Source organism: Cinclus cinclus, chromosome 4, assembly GCF_963662255.1.
Source record: "Cinclus cinclus chromosome 4, bCinCin1.1, whole genome shotgun sequence".
In the NCBI taxonomy this organism is placed as follows: domain Eukaryota; kingdom Metazoa; phylum Chordata; class Aves; order Passeriformes; family Cinclidae; genus Cinclus; species Cinclus cinclus.
This window is the reverse complement of record NC_085049.1, coordinates 43629129-43655695: the sequence shown is the minus strand read 5'-3', so window position 1 is coordinate 43655695 and position 26567 is coordinate 43629129. Positions and strand designations below refer to the sequence as shown.

General features: G+C 37.6%; 1 protein-coding gene across 4 annotated transcripts in view; it reads right to left on the bottom strand.

Moving 5' to 3' along the window:
* Positions 1 to 1151: 1151 nt before the first annotated feature.
* Positions 1152 to 26567, bottom strand: part of TBC1D30 (TBC1 domain family member 30) — a 51335-nt gene continuing 25919 nt past the window's right edge. For 2 of the 4 annotated variants that reach the window (XM_062491987.1, XM_062491988.1), the window contains 11 exons: positions 24870 to 24931; positions 24402 to 24467; positions 21390 to 21515; positions 20350 to 20535; positions 16807 to 16975; positions 15245 to 15413; positions 12372 to 12477; positions 7480 to 7592; positions 7171 to 7310; positions 5334 to 5540; positions 1152 to 3814 (listed from right to left, as the gene is read on the bottom strand). In XM_062491987.1, coding sequence (XP_062347971.1) covers positions 3033 to 3814; positions 5334 to 5540; positions 7171 to 7310; positions 7480 to 7592; positions 12372 to 12477; positions 15245 to 15413; positions 16807 to 16975; positions 20350 to 20535; positions 21390 to 21515; positions 24402 to 24467; positions 24870 to 24931 — 2126 coding nt within the window. In that variant the 3' untranslated portion in view covers positions 1152 to 3032. Of the gene's footprint in view, positions 3815 to 5084; positions 5142 to 5333; positions 5541 to 7170; positions 7311 to 7479; positions 7593 to 12371; positions 12478 to 15244; positions 15414 to 16806; positions 16976 to 20349; positions 20536 to 21389; positions 21516 to 24401; positions 24468 to 24869; positions 24932 to 26567 lie in introns of all 4 variants that reach the window. The other 2 variants (XM_062491986.1, XM_062491989.1) reach the window with 2 other exon arrangements.

The window sequence follows — 26567 nt, the reverse complement described above, 5'->3', positions numbered from 1 at the left end:
AAGGTTAAGGAAAACTACAGTACAGTGAAACTACTCACCTTATTCCTGTATGAAAAATTTCACATGCTTTAAAATAGATGTGACAGTTTGATACACATTTTAAGTCTTGAATTTTGAAAATAAGCTTTTACCTGAATTGGAAATAGCAGTGTAAAGGGCTGCATTTTACTTTTGTATGAAATAATATTTTGTTGCCTTTCTGGTAACCGCTTAGGTGCGTTTGAATGGAAGTAGGATTTTTGTGAGGTACACAAAATTGAATTTGCACTATAGCTGCAGTTGATGAAATCAACTTTTGTTGACAGCAATTCTGAAAACTTATCTCCAGCATCTGCTATTTTTATCCCCAAAGCATAGACAATTTCAAATAATCTCTGAATAGCTGTGGACCTGTTTCCACTTGCAGAATTGTAAGTGTCCACAAAATGGAATCACGTGCCTGTCCTTTGAGAGCTTTCATTTGATGATGGTGAAACACATGCTCAGAAGTAAAAGTCAGCATGATCCTATTAAAATCCTCTCCCCAAAAAAAAAAAAAAAAAAAAAAAAAGACAAACAGAAATGTCATTTGGTCACATGGAAGAAAGCATTAGAACAAGAAGGCTCAAGGAGAACACAATGTTTACTGAGCAGACTCTCACCATCGTACTTCCCAGCACCCTCAGTGCTCTTCCAAGCACAATTTGCTTCATCACTAGACCTCATTTGCTCAAGGGATTCTTTAAGGAAAAATAATAGGAAAATTCCCTGGAGTTCCCTGGTTCTCTGGACCTCATCCTAATGTTCTGTCCCACTACTAAGTAATGAAGTTGCTTTTGCTGTATGTTCCAACAGTATTTCAGGTCAGTGTATGTCCTTTGAGGTACAGAAATGTACCTTTGGGTAGCTACCATGACATTCTATTTTCTCATCAAGTAGTACTTTAAGAAAATTTCCTGCAGCAAGCATCATCAAACTAGTGCACTGAGTAGCTGCCTCAATCCTAACAGTCCAAGACTTGAGTGTACATTTTTAAATTATTATTCGGTTTGAATCATTAGAATGTGTTGTTCTTTCCCCAGACCTACATCCATGCATAATTTACTGATTTCCCACAGCTTACTTCACAAAATGTTGAAAATTCACACACATACTTGGACCATTTTAGCAGGTTTTGCAGACTGACAGTCCTTTTATTTGTATGGGCTCAGCATACAGCCGCAGGATACACTGAAGCTAAGAAAAACTGGGCATGATGATTCACAGGAAAATTTCTGAGAAGTCCATTTCTTCTAATTCAGTGCAAAACCAATTCACATACAGTCCATAATCAATGACTAGATTCTACATAATTTTAAATTTACTTAGTGCTGTAAGTAATCATTAGTGACAATACTACTACAGCCTGGAAATAAGGCAGGGGCAAGATCTGATCTACATCTGTTTTATATTTATAGTGTTCATACTTGTATATTGTTTTATATGCATACACTTATATGAAACAACAGCAGAACAAAACTGTCACCACAACAATGAACAGAGTATATTGTACAGCTTATAAGTTATGGTATACAGTAAAACTGGTGTCACATAGGTTATGGGATACATTAATAGACTATATTAATTTGAAAATTTAACAAACACTTTTTAAAAGCAAGTAAGATATTACATACAATGATGCTGATTCATCATTACTGCAGTTTAAAATATTGGCCCTTTCATGCCACAGAAAACTTGGAATCGAGGTAATGAATCATAGTCAGTAAATAGCATTTGACGGAGCTGCATTGATTTAAGAGCAACCTGAATTTCTTGGAGTTTGAGTACTTGATTTTGCAATCCTGAAGCTGCATGATCTATGTTTAGTTTCTCTGTCTTCTTCTGATATACATATATACATATATATATATATATATATATATATATATATATATATATGTCTTACAGCATTTATCAGCTCTGTTTTTAGATTTAGAAATAAATACTCACTTTATCACTTTCTTTCACACCAAAGAGGAACCAAGACATGGAAGTCCAAAGGCACGTCCCACTAACATAGTGGCTGATGTGTTGGCTTTTAATGGGACGTGGCACTCTAAGCATCTAATCACTCCATTTATAGAATTTAAACCCCTAAACTACTTTGGAACATTCATATATTTTACCTACTGCTAAACTGGCAAATATTATTTAATCTAATCTAGATAATATTATTTAGTCTAATCTAGATAATAGCTTTAAATCCATTGAAGCCAAGATGTGTCAGAATAATAATCATACAACTATACAAATAGCTGTACCTAATTCCTAATTTTTCAGTGCTGCAACTCTCCAGCAGTAAGTAACATAAATGTATGTATGTACACATGTAACAGAGAAGGAGCAAACCTGTGTTGTGGATGGACTTATATCTGCTTTTCACATGCTTAATGTTTAGGTTTATATTAAAAATAGTATCAGCAGAGAATTGCTGTGGGAAGAGAAGCACAAAATGCTGCTCAAGAATATCTGAAGCCAGATGTCACAAAGTGACACTTTTGATTGCTAGAGCTGCTTGTGCTTCTGTCAGTCGTGGCTTCTCCAGCTACTCCCAGAGTATGATGATGAGGTCGGATGGGGAAACTGCTTAACAGTCACAAAAACTGTTACAGCTGTCTGCTGCACTGGACAATTTGTCCATCAAGCTCAGAAAGACAGGAGGCAGCCACGGGGGGCTGAGGGGGTTAAAGGCAGCTGGTGATTCAATGTCTGAGTTAGACTTTAAGAAACGGTATTTTTCACATTGCAAATTAATTTTTATTTTACACAGGACCATCAGAATTAACAATAGAGTGCCAGAGTGCATCTTCACTAATCTATCCCATAAGTAGTACAATTAATAAGAAGTACAATTTTCAAAGACACATATTTATATATATGGTAACCACTTTTGTCCCTGTTACTTAATTGCTAGTTCGAAATGCTTTGGGACATACATACACATGCACACATTAAAAAGAAGGCAATACAAATCCTTGTGTTGCTGTCAGAAATAGTAAGCATCAGGTAGCACATCATCGTTTCCTGGTCCCACTGTTGCCGCTGGCAGATTTATTGAAACTTCTGCTCATTTGTGGGAAGTGTACAGTTGGTGTTCTTTCAGTGGGACCATATAGCCCTAAATTCCTGGCTGTAGCTGACTTTCGAAGAGGCTTCACACTGGGAAAAGGATTGAAGACTTGTGGCTTTGGGTTCCCAGACTGGGGCGATTTAGCCAGGTTTCCACTGTCTCTGGATGAAGTGGAAGACTCTGATAAACGTGGCTGGCTGGACCGATGGGATGTTGGTTCCACATCAGTTTGGGTATCTGAGCTGAGTTCCAGTGCTTCCAGTTTTAGCTGAACCATGGACATGTTTGTACTGCTGTCCATAGAGTTTGGTTCAGATGACTGCTGGTCAGCTTTCCGAGTAGTCCTGTCATCCAAAACACCTTCTTCTCTTTCTCCAAAGTCAGAATGTTTGGAAGTCTCCTGCTTTGCACCAGGACTATTTGTTTTACAGCTCTCGCTGTGCTCATCTATCAGTCCTACGGTATCCCCGTAACCCAGCTGGCCTTTGGCCCTTGCAATGTTCTTCCGATGAACTCGTATATGAGTGCGCCACGGAGAGTTCAGTTTTGTCTTAAGATCTTCTTGGGGAATGGGAGACATCTTCCCCGTAGCATGGCTTGGGATGTGAATAACAGCATTTTTGAGAGACTTGTTATTCAATTTCATCTTCTTTCCTAAAAGGAGGTGGTTTATCACTGGGGAATGGTTTACCTGAGAAGGGAGGAGGCTGGTAACTGGCCCCTTGTCTGAAAGAAAGCATTTAAAAGAAACACAGTATTGTTAAAGGACAAAACAAATTAATGTTCTGAGGATCTACCACCAAATATGATACCTTTCTAGAGGTATGGCAAAGGTTTGTAGGGCAGAATGTATTTTAAAAAAACAAAGTTAAAAATCATCACTGAATTTCACTTATGTTTTAGAATTGAACACAAAGCAGCACCTTCTATATAAGGATTTTCTGCCTGCCCTCACTGAGCCAGGAACACCATGAAAATAAATCATTAAAAAATAGCTTCTTAATTTTTTAAATTGCACTAAACCTGATAGTTTAACAATAATGTTGGCTTCTGATATTTCCCCTCTCCCCCATTTCTCTTCTAACAAGGCAATTGAGCATCAATATGAGGTCAGTCACATAAGCCTCTCCATGAGGCTTGTGTGACTGGAAAGTGGAAAACTAATTAAAGTACTTTAATGCATAAAACCACATTTTATTAAGCCAGAGGAGTAGACTCAGAATTAGTGATGATAGTTTGATTAAACGAAAAACCCAGCCCTGTATTTTGATTAGTAAGATTAGAAAGATCTGTTTTCGGAAGGTAGTGGTTGGCATCCTTGGAAGTCAACATTTTACTGTTTGCACTGTTTCTTCTGGCTACAGTCTTTGTTCAAAGCAAACACTCCACTAATATTCTTTTTTAAATCCTCTAAATCCTGCTAATAAAAAATTGCAGCTCCATGTATTCCAATGCTCCTGCTAGCACAGGTGTAGAAAATCTAGAAGAGAAATAAAAATTCTCCACAGTGACCCATTTGCATGGTTCAATGGTGAACTTAGATAACACTTAAGCAGGGAGGAATGAGTGAGGTGGGCTGTGCTCAGCTTGTACACCCTGTAAAACCTTTAGCTGTGCATTTCATGCCAACCCCAGCGCTGCTGAGTCTGACAATTAGGGAGACAGACTCCATAACATGGGCTGTTAAATAAGGGACTGATATCCAGCTCAGTCCCCACAACAGTATCATTATGGCTAGGGAAACTGCCAGCCACAATGGTATATCTAAGCCAGTTCCTTCAGTTGCATAATTTGCTGTGCCCAGATGAATTCAGAGGAGTTTGGATAATACAAACCAGCTACAATTCTACCTGCCACACGATCTGAAGCATCCTCATCTCCGCATTCACTTTTTCCAGTGCATCAATATGTCAATTCCAAGAATGCCAACGACTTTAAGTTTTTAATCAGAGAGATCAACACAATGCACCCAGATAGCAAAGCTGCTTTTAAATACCATTGTTTAGTTGGTCCCTGGGACCTAAGAAAACCCCAGGGTCATCATCTTCAGATCCTGACAAAAGAAGAAAAGATATCACCTTCTTGTTTTCTGTCTCCATGAAGTGGTACCCACTTTATTACTAATATTATATATTCCATCAGTCTTTCATATTTTGTCTATTTGATTAAATGTAAAAGAATGTCATTTGCTTGACAAAGTTAGTTTGTAATAAATCAGGAAATGAAACATGTTTTGATGTGTTACCTGCTCTGATATACACATGATGAACCTGCTGTTGCTGCTTCTTTTTTATCCTGGAATATTGCTTTTTCAGTGCATTAATATCAGTGGTCATACGCTCCATCATCATGCTGTTAAAAGCAGTGTGATAGTCACTTCTGCAAGAATCTATTGCTCCTGGACTTAATTCTGCAATGTTACTGGAACCAAGACTTTGCTCTTCATTCTGATCTGTAGAAGGAGGGAATAAAGTACAGGCGAGGAGTAAATTGGCATAGTCAAGAAATGTATCTGTACTTCTGTAGATTATTTCCAAGGGAAGCCTGTGTCTGATTCCTACCATCTTATTTAACTAGTAGTCTTCAATTTAAAATTTATTATAACATGTATATTTAACTAAGCTGTGCTATTTACAATAAGAAGTATTATAAATAGCACTACTGCTTAAGAATAGCAAGGGTTTGATTGGAGGTTAAAGAGTACAAAAGTCAATTAACATGGCAATGGAGTTATAAGCACAGTTCTTCAAATATCCAAAAAGTACATCAAGCCACCACTGAAGAAATTCAATAACAGATTATTAAAGATACTCGGTTGTCATCAAGGCCAATGCAAGTTATAAAATACATTGCAGTCAAGCAGGCATGAGACTAAACAACCAGCCTAGTGCTACCAGCAAGAACCATCAACAGAACACCACAGGGAGAAAGCTGCTAGTAGCAACAAAAGGGACAGGCACAGAGCAGCTGAGGATCAGACAGCTTGAGAGTGTCTGATCAACAGCTGCAGAACAGTAGCAGGGCAATTTATTTTCATAGCTGTCTCTGATGCACCAACCTGGCACTCCAGGGTCAGGGGGACAATTATTTTTCAAGGAATGTTTATTTGTCTTTGGCTTAGTTTGCAACCGCAATTTGATGTTCTGACTAAGTGCTAGTTTGAAGCAGTAGGTAAAGAGTCCCTCAGGAAGGGAAAAACAAAACACCACAGCTATCGAGAAGAAAATTGCAGCTTACAGGTCTCAGCAAAACCAAGGCACAAGAATGATGAAGTGTGAACAGCAACTGTTACATCAGTCTGGGGTTATTTTGAGAGTAAGGTGGTCATGAATTTGGGATAAATAAAAATGACCTCTCTCAATATACTGTGAAATCACTGTTAATCCAGTACCATTTCATAAAGGCTGCTGCAAGTTAACAAATGTTCTTTGCTTTTCTTGCATGGATTAGCATTTTGTACTGCTTATAGAGAATTTGCATTGGTGTTCATACAATTCTGTCAAGAAATTTTGTGCAGAAGGATTTGAAATACAGCGACACTTTTTCAAAACATCCTAAATCATACCAATTTTTTTAAAAAATGTGAATATATTCAAAACATAAAATAATCTGAAGGTTTGGCCAAAAGGGCAGTGACACCTGCAGAATTCACTCTCTCCTGATAGGTCCAGTATTAGCCATGCATATGTTAATAAAGATCAAGATCATTTATTAAAGGTACACCCTTCAGAAAATGCTGAGTACCTAACAGCACTCTCAGAAATATGCATGGATTTAGGATGGAATTTTTTTCACATACGCTTATTTTTTTGTGTGTGGGCACCACTATAGGGTTGTTAACCATTACTGTAGCCGAATCCTTAACTCACCCCATTATTTACTGTATACCCACAGCCTTCCAACCTGGCTTTGACGATATCTTCATGGAGCACAGAGCAAGTCATTTGGTACCTGCTGTAACTCCTCTATGTGCATAGAAAACACATTTTCCATTTCAGCTTTCACAAACAGAGCTGCAGACAATTTCTGCCAGGTTATATAGATTTAACTATGTTTTCCAAAATTTAAGACGACACTTTTACCTTTCATCTGTTTTTGGTATTTTTGGAGCTCTGGTGCCAAAAACCCACTTAATGGTCCAAGACAACCAATCGCATTAGCAATCGAGTCTTCATCATCTAAGTCATTCTCTTCATCACTGTCTCTGGTTCTGCCTAACCTTCTGTCAAGAGAGAACATAAGAGAACATAAGGTACATTCTTAAATGTGAACATTACCAAGCATTTTTATCTTTTTTTGAACCATACAAGGGAGGATCCACCTGCCTTTTCACCATCTGCAGAGGGTAAACAATAACTCTATACACCATAAGCAGTGCATTTCAAACTTACCCTGAAAATGAAGTTGATTTTACTGCTGCAGGGAATGGAGTAATATTGTATGTGTATTTCTCCCTTAATTCTGCCAGCTGTGGGAAAGGAAACTGAGCCATGGTGTAAACAGTCTAAGGGAAAGAAAAAGGCAACTTTAAAAACTTTTGCTTTAATTAACGGTCTTACAAAAGATTTTTCCATTAACACACTTTCACAGTCTTGCAGGATTATAGGCTGCACATTCTTCCACATTCACATGCTATAAGAAAATGGTCTAGTTTAATGATTCAGTCAGTATTTCCTGTAAGAAAAATAAAGACTGTCGCACTAGAAAACCATAGTTCAGTTAAAAAAAAAAAAACGGAACTGATATCATGAGCTGTATGATCCTTTACAACTCCTATACTCATTAATAATTATCATCAACCCCTTCTTGCCAGCACATCTAAAATCCTCCTCTAATTATGATTTCACTTACATGAATTAATCCTTTAGGATTTGGGGATTCTTCCCAAAGACCTAAGTTTTTGCTCAAGTATTCAGCAAAGTATTAGCATAGATAGGAAGGCACTAGATAGTACTAGACAGATCATCATTGATATGGACTATTAGCCGATTCATTATTTTACCTGAGAAGCTCAAAAGCTTGTGGGAAAGAAATCATGCCAGTACAAAGATCATAGCTAAAGAGGAAGGATCCAACATTATCCAAGTTTTCTTCCCTCAGTTTCAACCAATTCAGGCTGGTTTGGAGGACAAAGGTGGGGTTTGGTGAGGAAATGGTAGCTGTTTTTCTAAAACAAGGTCATCAAAATGCTAATAGATTTTCTTTATGTCAATATTCAGAGTTTAAAAAGATACATATTGCAAATGCATTTCCTTTCAGCATTATTTTTGCTGTAAGTCACCAGCCAACCTGGTGTAAAAATTCATCACATTCATTGCAATATCACTGCTGATTTGTTCCTACATACTTTAGGTTGCCTTTTTTCCTGTGCTTTTGTTCACTATTCAGAACGTTCAAATAACTGCCAAATAATTCTTTCAGAGTCTCAATATCAGAAGAAAAAAACAAAATCAAAAATATAATTTCCCATAGTTTCTCTGAAATATTAAAGCTTTTCCACATCCTGAAAATTGAGTAACTTTTGAAAGACAGCAACACAAAATTTTCTCATTAGCTATGACAGTAAATCTTCACTTGCACATTTTTTTCCTGTGCTATTAAATCAGTGGCATTTTCATCTGAAGGCAAGTGACCTCAATTAAGATGAAAGGAAGTTCTGAACAGTTTCTACATAATCCATTCTTGAACTATGCCTTTTCTATGCTAAATACACTAAGGATAATTGCAAACATGAATTCAGTACTAGACATTTCCTGACATAAGAAAGGAAAAAAGTTTTGTTAATGGTGATGATGTAAGTGCCGAGGAGCAGAAAGGACACCCCTGTCTGAATCAGACAGGGCAATAGTGCACCTCAACAGGCTTCTGTGTGAGAATGCTTTTACAGATCGAGCCTTGCACAGGCTCTAAGTAAAGGAAGATGCCTTCAGAATTCCAGAGTATGAACTGAAGTTTTGCTACACCATTAAACTACAATGCTACTGTGAAAGAAAAATATTCTCTAGGGCCTGAATAGTGATTTCCCATCAGTCTACCAGAGAAAGGAATACTATGATCTGGAGAAAGACGTACCTCCAGCCCAACACGTCTGCCTGCTTGTTTGATCTCTACCATACTTTCCTGTTAGGGTTGGTTTTCTTTCCCCATATGTTTCAACTTTCTCCAGTTTGTCTGGAATTTATTTTGACTCTTTATGTCAGTGTCATTGTCAGGTAACTTGTTCCATATGCGAGTTACCCTTTAAGTGAAACAGTCGACTCCAATTCCTCCATTTGCTCTTTGCACCTACTGTTTCAGATTACACTTTTAGCTTTTGCCTGTCTCCAATCTGTGTCGCTTCCACATCTCCTACAATTTCTTTCATTTAGCATACAAATTTTTATCTTAGCTACTGTTAACAGATGATAATTGCAGGCCTTGCTTATCACCTGGCTAAGAGATCCACAAGACAAATTTTATGTCAGTGCACTGGAAAGTTCCACTGGAAATTAAAAAAGATATTGTCAACCAACACCTCTGATATCCTCCCAGTGACAATTCAGTCAAAGCATTCTTCTAGTTTTTACACAGCCTCGGATGCCATTTGGTTAATTCTGGGGAGCTGTCCCAGGGGGAAATAGCCTACACACAAAAGCATGATGCAGCCAAACTTAGCATCTAATTTACGTAAGAGACAGATTCTGGGAACAAGAAAAGAGACAAGGACAAAATCCCTCTATTATCACCTTAAATCATTTGACAATCCTATGCCTTACTCTAAAAAATGCAAAGCTGTCTACACCCTCAGCAGAACACCATATGGGAGGTGATGGTGATGGGCTGTGGCTTCCAAACAGGATAAGCCATTTTGCAGACAACTTATCAAATACACTTATCTCCATAGCTGCCCCTCACTGGTTTAAGGCTCTTCTTTCTTTTCATTTTGATTAAGAAAACAAAACAAAAAGCAAAAGCAAAAACAAACCCAAAAGAAAACAGAAAAAGTGCTACTCAAGTAGCAAGTTAACAGTGAATACCATCAAATCAGGGTATCTGCCTAGGGAGATAGTCCAAAATGCTAGAGTACCACAGAAGGACTAATCCCTGTTCCCCTCCATTCTAGTAAATACAAAGGGATGCCTCTCCTCCAGTTGGCTTCTCATCTCCTCTGTGCTGCAATGGTTCTGGGTATCCAAACTGAATTAGTTTAGCTGCTTATAAAAATGCTCACTTTCTGACAAGGCATGAAAGCACAGACTCAGTTTAGCACGCTCTGTTTAGAATATCTGCAGACACCTGATGTACAGCCTTCTGTCTCCATACTGGAACCAATACATAGCCAGTCAAGGGTCTGATGTGTACAGCACTCACCCTTTATTCACCCAAACTTTTCAATCTGAAAAATGAAGAAACTGTAGGCTGGCTTGCTCCAGTGTCTCCACGCTCTTCTCAGTAAAATGTTAAGAGCTTTTGTCACACAAATCTGCAAAAGCTTTAAGGCCCTCATCCTAACTATAGGTACTGTCTGCCTATATGGGAGTGATAAAACTGCAACAACTATACATGCTGGTGGAGAGAATGAGGACATGAATGCCCTGTGTACTTTAGACATCTGCTCTGTCAACACTTCCCTTGAAGGATCAGTTGCACCTCCCTCCCCTAACCCCCAGAAGAAACAAAGCTCTTACAGCACAATTTGTTTTCTAGTGGCTGAGAAGTGCCTTTGACTTAAGTGAGCCTGGACAAGTAGTTTAGGTGCAAATATAAGCATTATGCAAGTCTAAAGAGAAGTGAGATAATTGCCACCAGTGAGCTCTACTGAAATGTGAAGGGAAGGCAAAGTGGGATATTAATCCTTTCCCCACGGTAGGATACTAAATCCTTGAGCCAGCTTGTAAAACGTATTAGATGTAAATTCATCATTCTGAATTTTATTAGAGGAAAAGAAAAAACATGAAAACAAAGCATCTCTGGATGACACCTTTGAAAAAGCTTAAAATAATTTTAAAAACAGCATGTTCGAGCAGTCTGTATCTTGCTCATATTTCTTTTTTTTTTTTTTCTCCAACCAGACACATGGTAGCACTTATATGCCCTGATGGTAAACTCTTGTAGTTTCTTATCCTTTCCACTTAGAGTAAAGAGTGGAGACCCCAGAGATGGCTACGCTTTCAGTGCCTGCTTTTGGCTTCAAGAAAGCTATGCAAACTATAATGTGGTTTCTTTAACTGAGGAAACACACATAAACTACACTGTTCCTCCACACACAGAACTTAAACTTGCCACATTCTCCATATCAGTGGCAATGCCATCCTACCTTAACACTCTTGTCAATGCCATTAAATACCCACATACACTATGAACACTGTGTATTGTGCCAAATACTCTTTTTTTTTGCTGAAGCACAAAAAGATTGCTAATTTGCTAGTATTTGTAATTGAAAGAGATTTAAAAAAATGCTTTCATCCCTCCAACCAGTAAGTTACCCATGCCTTATCTTCTGTTACACACAGCAGCAAAGAAAGAATCCACAGAGTCACAAAAGACGACACCAGCTTTCCCAAAATTATTCTTATTCACAAATGCCACATCTTGATTTTGTACCACACTGGAGACCAGGAACTGAAACACAATCAGAAAATATCAGCTTGTGCTGCCCTCCTTACACATCCTCACTATTTGAACTATCTTGTGAGGAACCTTAACACATTTTTAAAAAGGATGTGAGTACCTCTGACCAGCCGCATTTCCATTTTTGAAGCAAAACAATTACCTACAAATGTCTTTGTTTACAGTACACTGACTGTTCATAGTGGTTTTGTTGTTTGTTTTTTTTTTAATCATGAAGGATGTTTTATACACTTCTCACTTCATAAAGTCTTATTTCCCACAGTGTCTGCAGAATAAAAAGGACACAGTGTAATAAAAAACTGACCAAAACATAAAAATAAGGCAAAAGAAAACCCCAAAAATGGTGACTACTAAAAGATTCTACATCTCATTTGTGTAAATTCAATTGAGCATTACATCACAAAAGACTCTGGACTGTCAATACAGAATCAATTTTTATTAAATGAAGCCTAGCAGATCTTTACATTTAATATATAAAATAAGATTCTAGCTCTAACTGCATGTCATCCACTTGTTTCATTGACATGCTAGCTCAACCCAGTTATCTGAAACTTTTATTCTTGTCAGAATTTAGGTTTCTGCAGTATCCGAACAAAAATGTAATGTGTTAGAAATCAAGACTTGAAGAAATCAAACAGAAAACACAAAAAAGAATTACGTCACAATTACTCACCTGCATAAGTTCATTGCTGTCAATCAGACTGTCTTCAAGCATCTCCTGGGTCAGCTTGCCCATAGTACTGTAAAACTCATCTGCTGTTTCACAACACTCAATCTGCCTACATCAAAATACATGTTTTTATTTTACTTTTATATATGATTCTACACGTTCAAAACAAAACCGATTTTCTTGTCATCATAAAATATGCACTTCTGTTAGAGAGCTTTACTTTAATTTGCAATTCTGCCTAGACTTCCAAATAATAAAACTGTGCACACAACATTGGAAAAGCTACGGCAGTAAAAAGATGCACTAACTCCTCATGATAACAGATTCATGTATCTCCATACAGGCTATTCCCTCTGCCCCTTTCACTTCTACAGCACAAGAATCAATAAATTTTGCCTCCTACTAGCACAAGAGAGTTCTCTCATCAGCTCAAAATGGCAGCATAAAGACTTCTTGACTGCCTCATCACTCATTCTTCACCATGCACCAAATGGCCAAATTCACAGTCTGAACTTTCTTTTTGTCAGACAGGAAGATATTCACTGGCCAGAAACCATTCCTGTGGAATAAGTTAAGAATAGGTGCATTCGTAAATATCATTGTGTTAAAAAAGAATTAAGCTAATATAAGGCAGAATGAAGGAAAATTCACTCATCATATTTGTGGATGATATTTCTAAATTAGGGGTGGGAGCTGTGTTGGTTTTGGTTTGTTTGCTTTGGTAGTATGCTTTTGTTTGTCTTGTTTTGGGGAGGGGGGTCCAACTGAATATTTTTTCTGCACTTTTCTTTAAATTTCTAAAAACAGAACCACTCAAAACACAGAGTGTCATCTAGAGGAAGAGAAATATGAGTAATATGCTTTTGTGAGTTCTACATACATTAGGGTCAGCTGCTAAACATCTCTCCAGTCAAGTGAAAAATTTGTTTGACTTATATCTCAAGGAAGTGCATTGATGGCTACATATTGCAGCCTCTCCTCTAAAATACAGATGCTGGAATAACGAAAAAAAAAATACACTGCCTTTTTCCTCAGCAATAGAAGCAGCAGCTTCCCTCGATCTTCAACATCTGTACCTAACAGCCATTGAGCTATGAAACCCCTACTGAAATCTTAACATAGTTTGGGCAAAACAATGATTATGTTGCTAAAAAAAAAAAAAAAAAAATTCAGTAGAAACAATGGGTATGTAGCTTTGTATTATCACAAACCTATGGCTTACCTGCCCTGATACCTTCAGTCTCTCATGACCTCCTCATAATGCTTTCTCCACTGCACCTACATTTAACTTCCCCGTTCCTTCAGCCTCCCTCAAAACAGAAGTGTGATTGAGCCACCCACATTTTAAAAATGCACTTCTCACCCTATTTTCATTTCAAGAATGAAGCTTGAGAAGCATGAGATCGTGAGACTACAAACACTATTTCATGCCCCACCTCTTTAAATCCCCCCGTTGCAGTTCTAATGGTGGACAAAGAGACACAAAAATATCCCAATCTTCTCCCCGCATAAACAATGCCCAGTATTTTACCAGACCTTCTCCCATTCCCCACAAAAAACAGTTATAAGATGTGCAGTGTGATCAGCTTATTCTCTTAGACGCAATCTTAAATATTTCTTGATTCCGTTCCTTTCAATTTTTTAAAACATGTTTAATTTTTCTTTAAGTTTTATGGTCAAATCTTCAAAGTAGTAACCTCCCTTTCATCATGCTATGAGTTGTAACATTCACAACTGCAGCTTTTAAGTGCATAGCAATCCACTGGAAGAACGTTTCATCTAAAACACTCTGACTGCATACAGCTTAATCCTAATGCAAATAATTAGTGCAAGTTTCTTTAATGAACTGAATATAAAAAAGCTCTCAATAAATTATTATTCCAATTATTATTCTTCAGATTAAAATTTAAATGTACTAAACAAATCCTGGTACAATACTACTGGCCTGCAGTGCTAATTTATTCTGAAAGAAAAAAGGAAATGGAACCTCCAAGGACAGAACTGAATATAAATCCCAGTGGTTCAATTTCAGAGAAAAAAGGAAGATGAGTTTTAATTGGCATCACAAGAAAAAACTGATGCAGCTGCTGATGCCAGCTGAAAAATGTTTCCAGCTGAACTAACATCTGCTTGACCTGTCAGAGCTCACACCTCCCACTGAAGCCAGTGACAAAACTCATTTATCTGGGAGCACTGTGAACTCTTTGGAATGCAAATATTTGCTTTGACAACAGAGGATTTTAAAGAACTATCCATCTCTTGTGGTCTGGCCATGTGGTGTGTTTCCAAGGCCATAAAGAACTGTAATAGAAACTTGGCTCAAATGTGCTTAAAAGCAGAAAATTTCAGGAAAATTCAATTTTGGGCCTTAAGAAAAAGGACTCGCGTACCTCAAGGTCATTCCCTTAGTAACACTCAGCTCTTGTACTGACTGGGAAAAGCCAATGGGCTCAAATCTTTAAGTCTTCTTAAGTGAAACTAAGGGAATTAACATCCTCATTTTCAGGTACCTCACTAAATTTGGTCACCCTCAAATCTCTGTGTGTGTCTTTACACAGAGTATTTACTAGTTCCTTCAGAGGCTTATGTTCAGGAAAGTCCAACCTTTTAGCACAGCACAAAGACAATATACACAGACAACAAAAACAACTGGAGACATTTTCTGCAAAAAGGGTAAATTAATTATCACACCCATTCTGACATGATGTCAGAATCATGTATTTTGAAGAAACCATAAAGGTCCTTTTTGCAGCTTTTTCAAAACAATCATTCTCCTGAATGACTGCATCTTGTTTAAAATCGAGAACATCTTAAGGAATACAAAAGTTAAACATGGCTCATACTAGAAAGAAAAATCAGATAAAATGACCACTTACTCTCCTAGCTTTGCCCAGATAGCTAAAGCTACTCTCAGTATAATTTCAGAACCTTCAAAGAATACTGAATCCCAGATCTTCAGAACTGTATGGTTAGGCAGACAGGTGGCAAAGAGTGTCAGAAACCACTGCATTGTGAAGACATTTGTAAGTGGGGGTTCATAGCCTCCTGAAGTTAAAAAAACGAACAAGCAAAAAACAAGTTATTTGAAGTAACTGCAACTTACTATCATTTTACAAGGAGTATGAACTGCTTAATAAAATCCACCAGACATTTTAGCACCTCTGTTATTGCTGAAAACTTACTTAGCCTGCAGCTGTCCAAAATAAGCTGAGAAGAACAATGGAAAAATTACATAGTCATCTTCCATTCTGCTGCACTGCAAAAAACTAAGTAACACCATTGGCTTTGGACTATAAACCCTAGAATACACCCCCACACATATTCTCCCTTATATCAAAGACTGTTTCTCCTTCACCAAAGTCATATGAAATAAAAGCTTAAAAAAAACCCAAAAACCCCCCCCAAAAAACGAAAAAACAAAAAACAAACCCACCGATTTTCCCACAAAATGCTGCATTATTTCACCAACTGATTGCTTAAGTCTTTATCTACATGGGGACAAAGTGAAGGTGACTGTGTCTGCAAAGTCATATCTATTATTTTAATATCCTGGTGTAGTTCTTAAGTTTCAAACAACATGTAGTATCTCAGCCTGAAAATCTGAAGTTTTACTTTTTTGTTATGCTCAAAGAACCTTTGCATCCCAGTATCAACTGATGCACTGAAGGTTATGACCAGAGAGGCCAGCCTGTGAAAACACTTTCAAACAGCAAATATTTCCTTGATACCATTTCTTTATGCTTCAGAGGTTGGGCAGAGACACATGGAGCATAGTATCGTACCTCTTTTAAGGTGCAACTCAGGGTGCATTTAGCTTCCCCATTGAAAAAGAAACCAAATCAACTAAAAAAAACCCCTCTTGCCCTCCCCAGAACATTCCCAAATAAAAGATCTGTAAGTCTGGACAGAATGCTATGCCAGAAAAAAACCCAACTTTTCAGTGCAAAGCCAGTTTTCAGGTAGATGTACTTCTGAGTTTTGCACCTGTGTATTGGTAAGGATCCAGGTGAAGAAATACTAACCAGCCCCCAGTGGCTCTCACATCGTAACTCTTCCCAGAATAGCTGTATGAGCCAGCAACTACATGGAACAGTAGGAGGACACCTATCTTGAGCTAAGGCAAGAATTACCTTTCCAAGGTAGCCCTTGTACTAAGATATGTGTTAGTGTTGCCACCCCATGCTTTGCATATTGTTGTCAACACTGTTTGCAGCTAGTGGTGGGACCAAATTATTTCCCTTTGTTTTTTTCTTGTAAGCACCACCTATTTATATTAAGGTTATCAATAATGGAAACCATCATATTTAATCTTAACATCTTAAAATACATATTCGAAGCAATAAACTCATGTAAACACTGAAAATACTGTATTTTTAAATCAGTGCTCAGATGAAACAACAGCAAGACAGAGTATAATAGCAGTTTCTGTTGAATGTACCTCCACTTTCTCTGTTAGCAGCTCTTTGCAGGGTGTCTAAGTGCTGGGACAGTTCAGGAAGCTTCATTCGTAAAAGGTCTCGGAAAACAGCCATATCCACAGAGAGAGCACGGAGATTATTGACAAAGTAGCTATCAGGAAGCACCTTATCAATTAGGTAAATCATGATCTGTGGGCAAAATGAAAGACTATCATGTAGGACTTACAGAGCCATTATTTTCTAGGAATAACAGAAAAATAAAATTTCTCTGTTCACTAAATAATGAATTTAAGCCAGTGGTAATACATGCTTATGGCACCTCCACATATATGGGGAGAAAAGATTATCACTTTTAGCATCCTCAGGTACCCTAGGTATCCACAAGTATTCAAGATGCAAAGGCCTCTTGAAACTGTCCAGAATTTATGAACCATGAAATTACTGAAATCCATGACTGAAATCAATGTCACAGTAAGCTATGTCCAAGCTGGCAGCATTACCTATACCAAAAGCAATTTTTGACACTTCTGATGCTGGAACTGTTTTTGAGATTCTTTACCGCTGGAGAGTCTCACTACCTTTTCTCTAGCTTATGCCACAACTAGAAGACTAATCTTGCAAATCCCTACTTTCCCTCTGCAAAATGCAAGGTACTGTTCTTTAAAAAGAGATTCTCCATACATTTTGCTGTGATGTGTTACCATGTGCTGCACTCCATCTTGTCACTTTAAAAGCTGCTAAATTAAGCAGCGTGAGACATTTTAAGCAGACATCTGTTTCAAGTGAGGTAGCTCAACTACATTGATGGTAATGGATTAAATGGATACTGTCAAACTTTTGAGAATGAACAAATGCAACAAAAAATATGCAGAAGCTGATGTTTATCCCATCCTAACAGAAGTCACTGGCCTTCACTTCAACATCTTTTACAATCTCTATGGCCATTCTACTAATGACATCCAGAGAGCCCGTACACAGTCATCCCATCTGCATCTCATCCCCACTTCTCTCATACGAGAATCCTTACCATGTTTCATAAAGACCTTAACTCTCAAGAAAAGCATTGCACCTTCATATACAAGAGATAATCCTCCTTCCAATCCCTCTCTTTTCATAAGATGCCCACAGAAACAGCTTCTCAGACAGGACTACCAAGAGCACTGTGTGACATTGTCTTACTGCTCTCTTTTCTTTCCCAGCTGCTTGTGACCACATCATGTCACTTTTCCTTGCAAGATTTCTTCAGTAATAGCAGTATTATGCTCCATGTTTTAAAGCATGAGGATCAGTAGTCAACACAGGCAAATCAACAGCTTCTACATGACAGCCTCGTGTTTTGTCAGATGCATTACCTAACCTTTGCTGAATAGTGGGTCACTTCATCGTCTTGTAAAAACATGCTTTATTTTTTTTATATACTTCAACAATGGAAGAGTAATTTAATATAGCAACATTAACTTACAACTATGCTATTTGTGTTTTCATTAATTCCTTGTGACATAAGCTATAAACCCCCATGTTAAAGACACCCTTCTATAAATAAAGGCCTTTGCTCCCTTCCCACTGAGTAGTATTATCTCACTGCTCTGTGACATGTGAGAACACAGAGAACAGAAATCTTTCTCGACACTGAAGTTTGTTGTTTCACCAACACGTGAATTCCTTGATAAGACTTTTTTTAAAAAGCACTTCAGGTATTTACTTGTTTGCAACAGATGCTTTATTTGTAACACATCTCTATATATTTATTTTTATTATTTGATTCTGTAGCGTTTCCACACAGTAACTTGCAAGAAATTTTTTTGAGTTTCAGTATCTAAGAGACTTTTATAGTTTCTGTGCATGCAAGTTGGGATTTTCTTGCTTGCCATAATTTCTGTAGGCTAACTTCGAGTCAACTCCAGGGATTTAACTCAATGCTTACTTTAACTGGTGAATACTAAAGTATCACTGGCTGGGCATTCACTGAAGCTACCATGCTGGGTCCTGTGCTTTTAAAACCCCTCGGCATCAGTAATACCTGTTGTTTCCTAGCCCCTGGGAGATGCTTCCCAGACACAGAGCTTTTGTTTACAATATCCTCCCCAGAAATGGGACTTGACTTGCAAGACCTGAGAATGCCCTTGCTCCCTCAACTCCCAGACTCTACAATAACCCAAACACAGCTACCCATAGATACAGTCCTGAGGGCACCTTTACAGGCTTTTGTAGCTATTCACTCACTGTTTGCTTTAGGTGGCAATGACTACAACATAAACATCACATGCTAATATCAAATTCTTATTTCCTCCCACCCACCCTGTTCCTTTCTTTGCCCTTCCCCTCTTCCCTCTGTCTTCTGCGAAAATTCCAACCCTGCAAAGCCCACACACTAAGCTTGCAAAAGACTTCATTTTCCATTCTTATTTTTGCCAGGTAAGACCAGTTTTGGTGCAAACAGCCTCAAGTGCTTTACCTCCCCGGGGCAGTCTGGCTCCATTCAATTGTCTCGTCCACACAAGGAGTCTGACACAACTCACAATAACAGACAACACATAAGGATGCACACAGCTCTTATCGTCAACTTGGATGGACTTCATAAACCTTGGCCAATCGCATTTGCTACACTACCGTGTTGTGTTTGGGGAGCTTCTGGACTGTGTAAGATCACAATAAAACGGGATAAATTACACTTAAAAATATTGAGGAAATCTGAAGCAAGAATTACTGAAAGGAAATTGTACTTTCTGATATAAAGTCAGTATATTATGCTATTTTCTTCCTATTATAGGCAGCTGTCTAGAATGAAGGATTAAATACCAGCAAGCTGGACTCTACTGCCACAAGCTTTATATTTTAGGAGCTCTGAGTGAATTAAAATATTTACCATATTTAAATCATTGTCTAAGGCAAAACAAACAGCTCAGTATCTGAAGAGTCACAGTCATCCTTTATTAATTGGGCCCCAACTCACACATATGAGCAAGTTGATTTAAAGAAATTGCACAAGATCTTGCCAAACCTTAAACCAGATCCTGTAGTAAACTGTATTTCCATTTTCTGACATACTATAAATTTCATGAAACTTTCTTTTATGTACAGTAAAAACCATTTAAGAAAACAAAACACTGTAAGACTAATGTATCCCAAAAATTAGCTTCAAAGTGACTTACTTTCATTTTAAATATTTAGTGTTTTCCTAGGATTTACTTTGAAATGTAGCTGATTTATTTACTACCTCACATGGAGCTGTCACATAAGATGCTGATAATGAAATTTTAATATTTCAGCTACCTATGGTGTTTGCAAGCAGATTTGGGATTATGGGATAAGATATGGTACAGTAAGTAGCAGTGGTCCCATTTATTTTTTTTGAAAAAAATTTAACAGTGATAACATTCAAACCATGCCTTTTTGCTCAGACAGGATAACAAAATAAAAAATTCACTTATATAAATCAGCTAACTCTTTTGAGTCCTGCTCTTTCAGGCTGTCTCCAAAATTTACACATTTTTTTATTCTAAAGTTCTAAAATTAGTATAACTAAAAGCAATCTTCAACACTGAAAAAAATATTCCACTCACTTTCAGGGCATCCCCTTCATTGCCCTCCATTACTTCCAGAATAAGTGCAGCTAGTATGTTAAATCCTTGACAGTAGCCAACAGATTTATTCCACCTGGCATATGCTAACAAAACACGTTTTAATACCACTCGATCTTGCTCTGCCTCCTGGCCACAGTAAGAACTGCAGCCAGTTCGGTGAAGGTCCTTAAAAGGAAAAAAAGGAATAAAAATAAAAATTACAAGACAAGCAGAGAAAAAAAGTGCATTTTTTGTCCCCCATTAGTTCTCTTGCCTGTCCCAGTTTTCCTTCCACCCTCCCAAAGTTGATGACATTCCTTTTTTAATCAGTTAAACCTTCATCTTACCCAAAAGAAATAGTTCCAGTAAGCTCTTAAGTAAACAAGTCTCCTAAAAGATGGTCATAAGGATATTGGCACAGAAGAAACTAACAGATCTCTGGGTTTCAAACAGGCAAGACATAACAGCTGCTTAATTGAACAAAAAAGAACAACTGTTTTTATCAAAGTATAAAAGAACTAGTAGATAACATACAAGCCAGAAAGTGTGTCCTTGAAATTTAAGTGATTTATAAGTGAAAGGCAAAATGTACAAAATGGCTGACTGCTTTGAATATTAAACGTCAATCAGCTGAGAAATACAAATAGACAAACGTGTTTCACTCCTGTAAAACAACTGAAAAATGCTCATTTGCTGTATTTTAAAACATGCTTTTACTCCCAGAAAGCATTCGTGTTTATTTACAGAGAAGGAAAAGACCCACTCATGCTGTCTTCATTAAACTCTGGTACTTTTTCAAAATAAAAAAAAAAGTAACAATGGAGGAGAAAAAACCTGGAAATAGCATTTTTTTCCCAGCTAACACTAACCAGACTAGTGCAAAAGGACCAAAGCAGCCAGAAAATAAAAAACTTTGACGGGCCAAAGGGAATTAGGATACAGTTTGTACCAAAGCATTTGCAGAGATGAAAATATATCCACATTCAAATGTCAACTTTACATTAAAAAATTAGAAAATTAATAACAAATTAGCTGGATACCTTTACTATCTGGATGCCCATGGAGTCATCATCAGGATTACTTCTTTCATTGAATGTGAAACGCATGGTTTTGTCCCAGTCAATGGCTATACTGTGTAAGTACTGATCAGCCAGGGTCAACCAAACCTAGAAATACATACAGCAAAATTAATTATTTCTCTGATAAAATATAAAGTCTTGATATACATTGTTTGATGAATCTTATCAGCTTAACCCATACATGATCTGCTGTTAGACTTGAAATACGAAGAAGAGGATTTTAGCTACAACAATTTTTGCAAAATTAAAACAATACCTTGCTCCCTAAAACAGAAAGGAAGGAAATAGTCAGCATTAAGCATCCAGACCTGTGAACTGCTTACAAAGATGCAAGTCATCTATAAGTGAATTCACAGGGGCCCTCCAAGATGGAAACACAAAGCAAGGACCCTCTGTCAGTTCAGACTTTCTATCCCCATAACCAACTAAGAGTTTCATAAAAGGATAACACTGCTGCTGGCTTTCCTCAAACTCAACCATGGATACATCTCCTTGATACTCACAAAAGTCATCTAGCAGTGCTGATGCTTCTCTCTATCAGAAGTCACTTCTGATGACTTTGCAGAACAAATAGCATCTAGTATTCACCATTTGGGATTGATCTGAAAGCATGACTTGGATCAGAACAACTTCTCTTATAAGAGTGCTTACTAAACTGCTGGTGTTACAGGGAGTTCTGAAACAAACATTTTCACTACTTTTAAAGCCTAATAATTGCCAGAACAGATTTATGCATGTGTATCCTAGACAAAGGCTGGACCTTTGTCAAAGATTTAAAAACTTCCTGAACCATGAAAGGCACGTGACAGATCATACAATGATAACAAGTAATAATAAAGGACCTTTTTTTCAGGAAACTGAAAGAAATCATGAAAGCTAACTGGTCGAGTTTTATATAAGGCACTAATTCACTCAAGTGAGAAAAGCAATTTAGACACTTCCCACAGATTTAAACACTCACATAGCTGCATGATGAAAGAATTTATAGACAGCTCCCAGAATCTCATGTTTTCTGCATTTCAATGTCCCTTCCCACACTTTTGTGAAGTCACCCATGTGAAGGAATGCCACCGCTCTGCCTCCCAACAGCCTCAGCACTGCTGACATCCTACTGATGTTGTTTGACTGGATTCTTTATCTCTGCCAGCCCTAGAAACCAAATGTCACACGCCACAACAACAATGCAGATGCCAACCTGCTCCTTTTGTTGACGGCAAAGGAGGCAATCAGCATGCTGCTACCACAAAATACTTCCTCTATTTTGGTATCTATCTTAAAATCATTGTGAACCCAGGGAATGGCAGTAAAAAGACAACATCTCTTTTCTTACCACTTCTTTGGTTAGCATCATGTGGACACATGAGCAAACACAGAGATGGACAGAGTGAAAAAGAATGACAGATCTGATTTGGATGATGTGGCTGAGCATATGCAAGTCTGCTGATTACACAGAACTGAGAGGAGTGGATGATAAGCCCAAGCACACCTGGACAGGACAGAAAAATGGTCTGACAAGAACCTCATGAAGTTCAACAAGGAGAAGTGCAAAATCCTGCCTCAGGGGAGAAACAATGCCTAGCACCAGTATATACTGAGCACAGCCAGTTGCACAGCATCCCTCCTATGCAGGAAGGCTGAGGGAGCTGGGATCATACAGAATGGAGAAAGGCAGCTATGGGGGAATCCTACCAGTGTGTATAAACACCTGAAAGGAGGGCGCAAGGAGGATGAGGCCAGGCTCTTCCTATCCATGCCCAGTGACTGGACAGGAGATAATGGGCACAAACTGAAACACAGGAGGTTCTCCTCCAACATCAAGGAATACATTTTCACTGTGGGGACAACTGAGCACTGATACAGATTTCTCAAGAGGGGTTATGGAATCTCTGTCCTTGATATTCGAAAGTCACCAGGACACAGTCCTTGGCAACCAGCTGTAGGTGGCCCTGCTTGGACAGAGGGGTTGGACGAGATGACCTCCAGAAGTCCCATCCAAACTCCGCCCTTCTGTGATTCTGTGACCTCTGCCACTCATGTACCACATAAAAGTGTCTAAAACACTTTCTGGAGTGTGGGAAAATAATAAATATTTCAGGAAAGAAAAAAAGGCTGTTAGATGAAGTTGTAGATTAAAAATAAATTCATCATGGTGTGAGGAAAACAATACCACTAAGTCTTCTCTTCCTTCTCCCCTGATTTGTAAAGAGGTACAGTTCAGTTTGGAAAGATAGCAAAAAGAGGAAAAAGGAAATTAAGCTGATGCATCAGAAATATGTGGAACTACATATATTTTATAAATCTTCAAAAATACTATTTTTATTAAAACTGTGTTTTTAAAGCTGAGATTGTGTGACTCAGTTTTAAAGAAAAAATTAATAGACATGCCTCCTTTTATACTAGGGGACTTCAAACACTGAAGAATGCAATAAAGTAAGTCTAGCAAAATCCCAATGGACCCTTTCCTACAACACTAACTCAGTGCAATTTCCTGTTAATGGTGCACTCTGCCATTTCACATCACTCCTGACTCTGAACTTCCATAATTTTGGCAATCTGCCTTTTCCCAACAACTGTTTCTATAAGCATTTTTGTCAGCATTAAGCATCTATCAACTTGAATGTGACAGTCTACACTGCAGATATGTTCTCCTTTCAGTTATCTTCAGCTGTGGGGGCAATTTCACCAGTGCAATTTCTTGAGACTGACAGAATGAAGCAATAACATCTGCACCAGAATAAGCTACCTAAGCCTCAAGCAGAAAGAACCCAGCTATTGAAAACACCATCTTTACCTGTCTTCTCAGCCTTTCCAGCTGCCCTGTGAGGTTGTCACTGAACAAAGAAAAATCCCCAGTACAACTAAAAAGGTACAAATATTTGTTATAAAACCTACCAACAGATAATGTTGATGTAATTCAACTCTCCTGAGAAACCTACAGGCAATATGGCCCACAGGGCACAGAGGTCTACCTACCTTTCTCCGCCATTCCTTTGGGATGCCTGTTGGCAGTCTGGCCACTGCTTTGAGAGCATCATGCCACTAAAAGTAAAAGCACACAAAAATGTAAAATATCCATCATTAGTTTAATGCTACAGTATAGCAACATTTACTACCTCACAGACACACATATTAGTTTCATTTTATTGCACACATTTCAGAGTTTAACTGCTTAATCCACTCACAGGGAAGATACAGATTAATTACTTGATGATGGGACAAAAGTAAAATATTCTAGGATACAAGGATTTACGAAATATCTGAGTAAACAATGAAAGCCTATTCCATTTTCCAAATACGACTGAAACAGCTCTTGATGCAATTGCAAATAATATGCTTTCATTTAATATTATGATGACAAATGCACTTCTGAACTAGGGCAAGCACCTTGACTTCAAAGAGCCCACTCCTTCACAAACTCAAGAGAAAAATAAATCAAATTACCTGCTGAAAACCATTTTGACCTAAAGATGGCTCAAGAGTGAATTTCAATTTTGTATCAACCCCTAAAAAGAAAAATGAAAAAAATAAAGGTCATTATTTCATTTAGTTAAGAAGACAAAAATAAGCCAAAAAACTCCAAACACAGAAATCCCACAGCTGAAACAAGAACACAAAACTTTATTTTTCTGTTTTAACAATTACATTTCAACCTGTTTTGGTAAATTTTTTCTTCACAGTAGATTCAAGGAACATGTTAAGAAGTACACGGACAAAATGATTTTAAAATGCAGTAACATGCTCTCTAATTATGTAGTTTTGCACAAGTCATTTCACTAATATTCATATAGTTCACTATTCTACAAACTATACAAGTACACTGCAAACTGTCACGTGCATCCACAGAAAAATACATGTGCAGAGACTGTTTATGTTCATCAATGTCAGCTTCTTGACATTAAGTCAGTCAAAACTAATTTATAAGTTTGGTGTGCTGAAATTATTTTACTGTTCAGAAAATATTCTTTTTAATAATTCTTCAGACCATAATGCACATTTGGTCAGTACTGTTATTTAAGCTTAGATTTTATTTTGGTGACATGAGCAAACTATTTTACTTGTTATGAAGCAGGCCTACTAATTGTTCATACAATATTACATAAGACACCAGAATCTCAAGTGGATCCCAATGTGGCACTGGAATATGCCAGAACATGATCAAGAGTAAAATCTTTAATTTGCTTTCCATCCCGCTGTTTGAACATACAATTCCTTGGTCTTTCAAGTGCCGCTGTCCAGAACTCAGGTGCTGAACACGGCATCAGATCTCATCCCCTCCCTCCTGTCTACTGGCACAAAGAATGAAGCCCTCTTTTATTTTCTCTCTATAATTTAATGCAGTGGTATTATTCCATATTTACAATCATGTTATACATAGTTTCTCATATTTCTAGAATATGAAGCCAAACATTTTTAATATAGAAATAAATGTATACAACATACACACACACATATATACACACACACAGAAAACCCAAAGAGATTATAATCCTGCAAGGTTTTAAGTATGCAACATCCATGCTATTCAACTCACCAGTAATACCCTATTCTTTGGAGGTCTAAACCTACAAGTCTGACAGAAAACCCAACTGTAGTGGCATTTGCTATTTATGGAATGTAAAATGCCTTTGAGCATTTGCATATTGATGGGGTGGTAAGTAATTTTAAAGTCTTACTATCTGATAAATGTATATATAAAGACAAAACCTTCTTCTCCATGTCTTTTTTTTTTCCTTTGTTGGGTTTGAGTGAATAGAAACAACAAAAAAAATCATGCAAACTCCAGCACTATTTAGAATTTTAGCATTTTAGCATTGCATCACTGAGACCTGGGGATTAGTGCTTTCATTTCCCTACTTCAGATCTAAAAGACATGCTTGTCAGATCTAGAAAAATAAAGACTTCAAACCATAATAGATGTGTCCTGAAAAAATATTGAAGGATTAACAGCTATTCCTGGAAGTAACTGTTTATTAGTATTCCTTCCCACAGCACAATAGCACTCGGTGGGGACTCCTAATAGATAAACCTTTTCATAATAATTCAAAGCTATGTAACAATGCCAGTAACCTACTGTACCACATTTGCTGAAATTGGAAAATGTGAACTTCATTCTCAAGAGAAAAAGAAAGTACTGTAAAA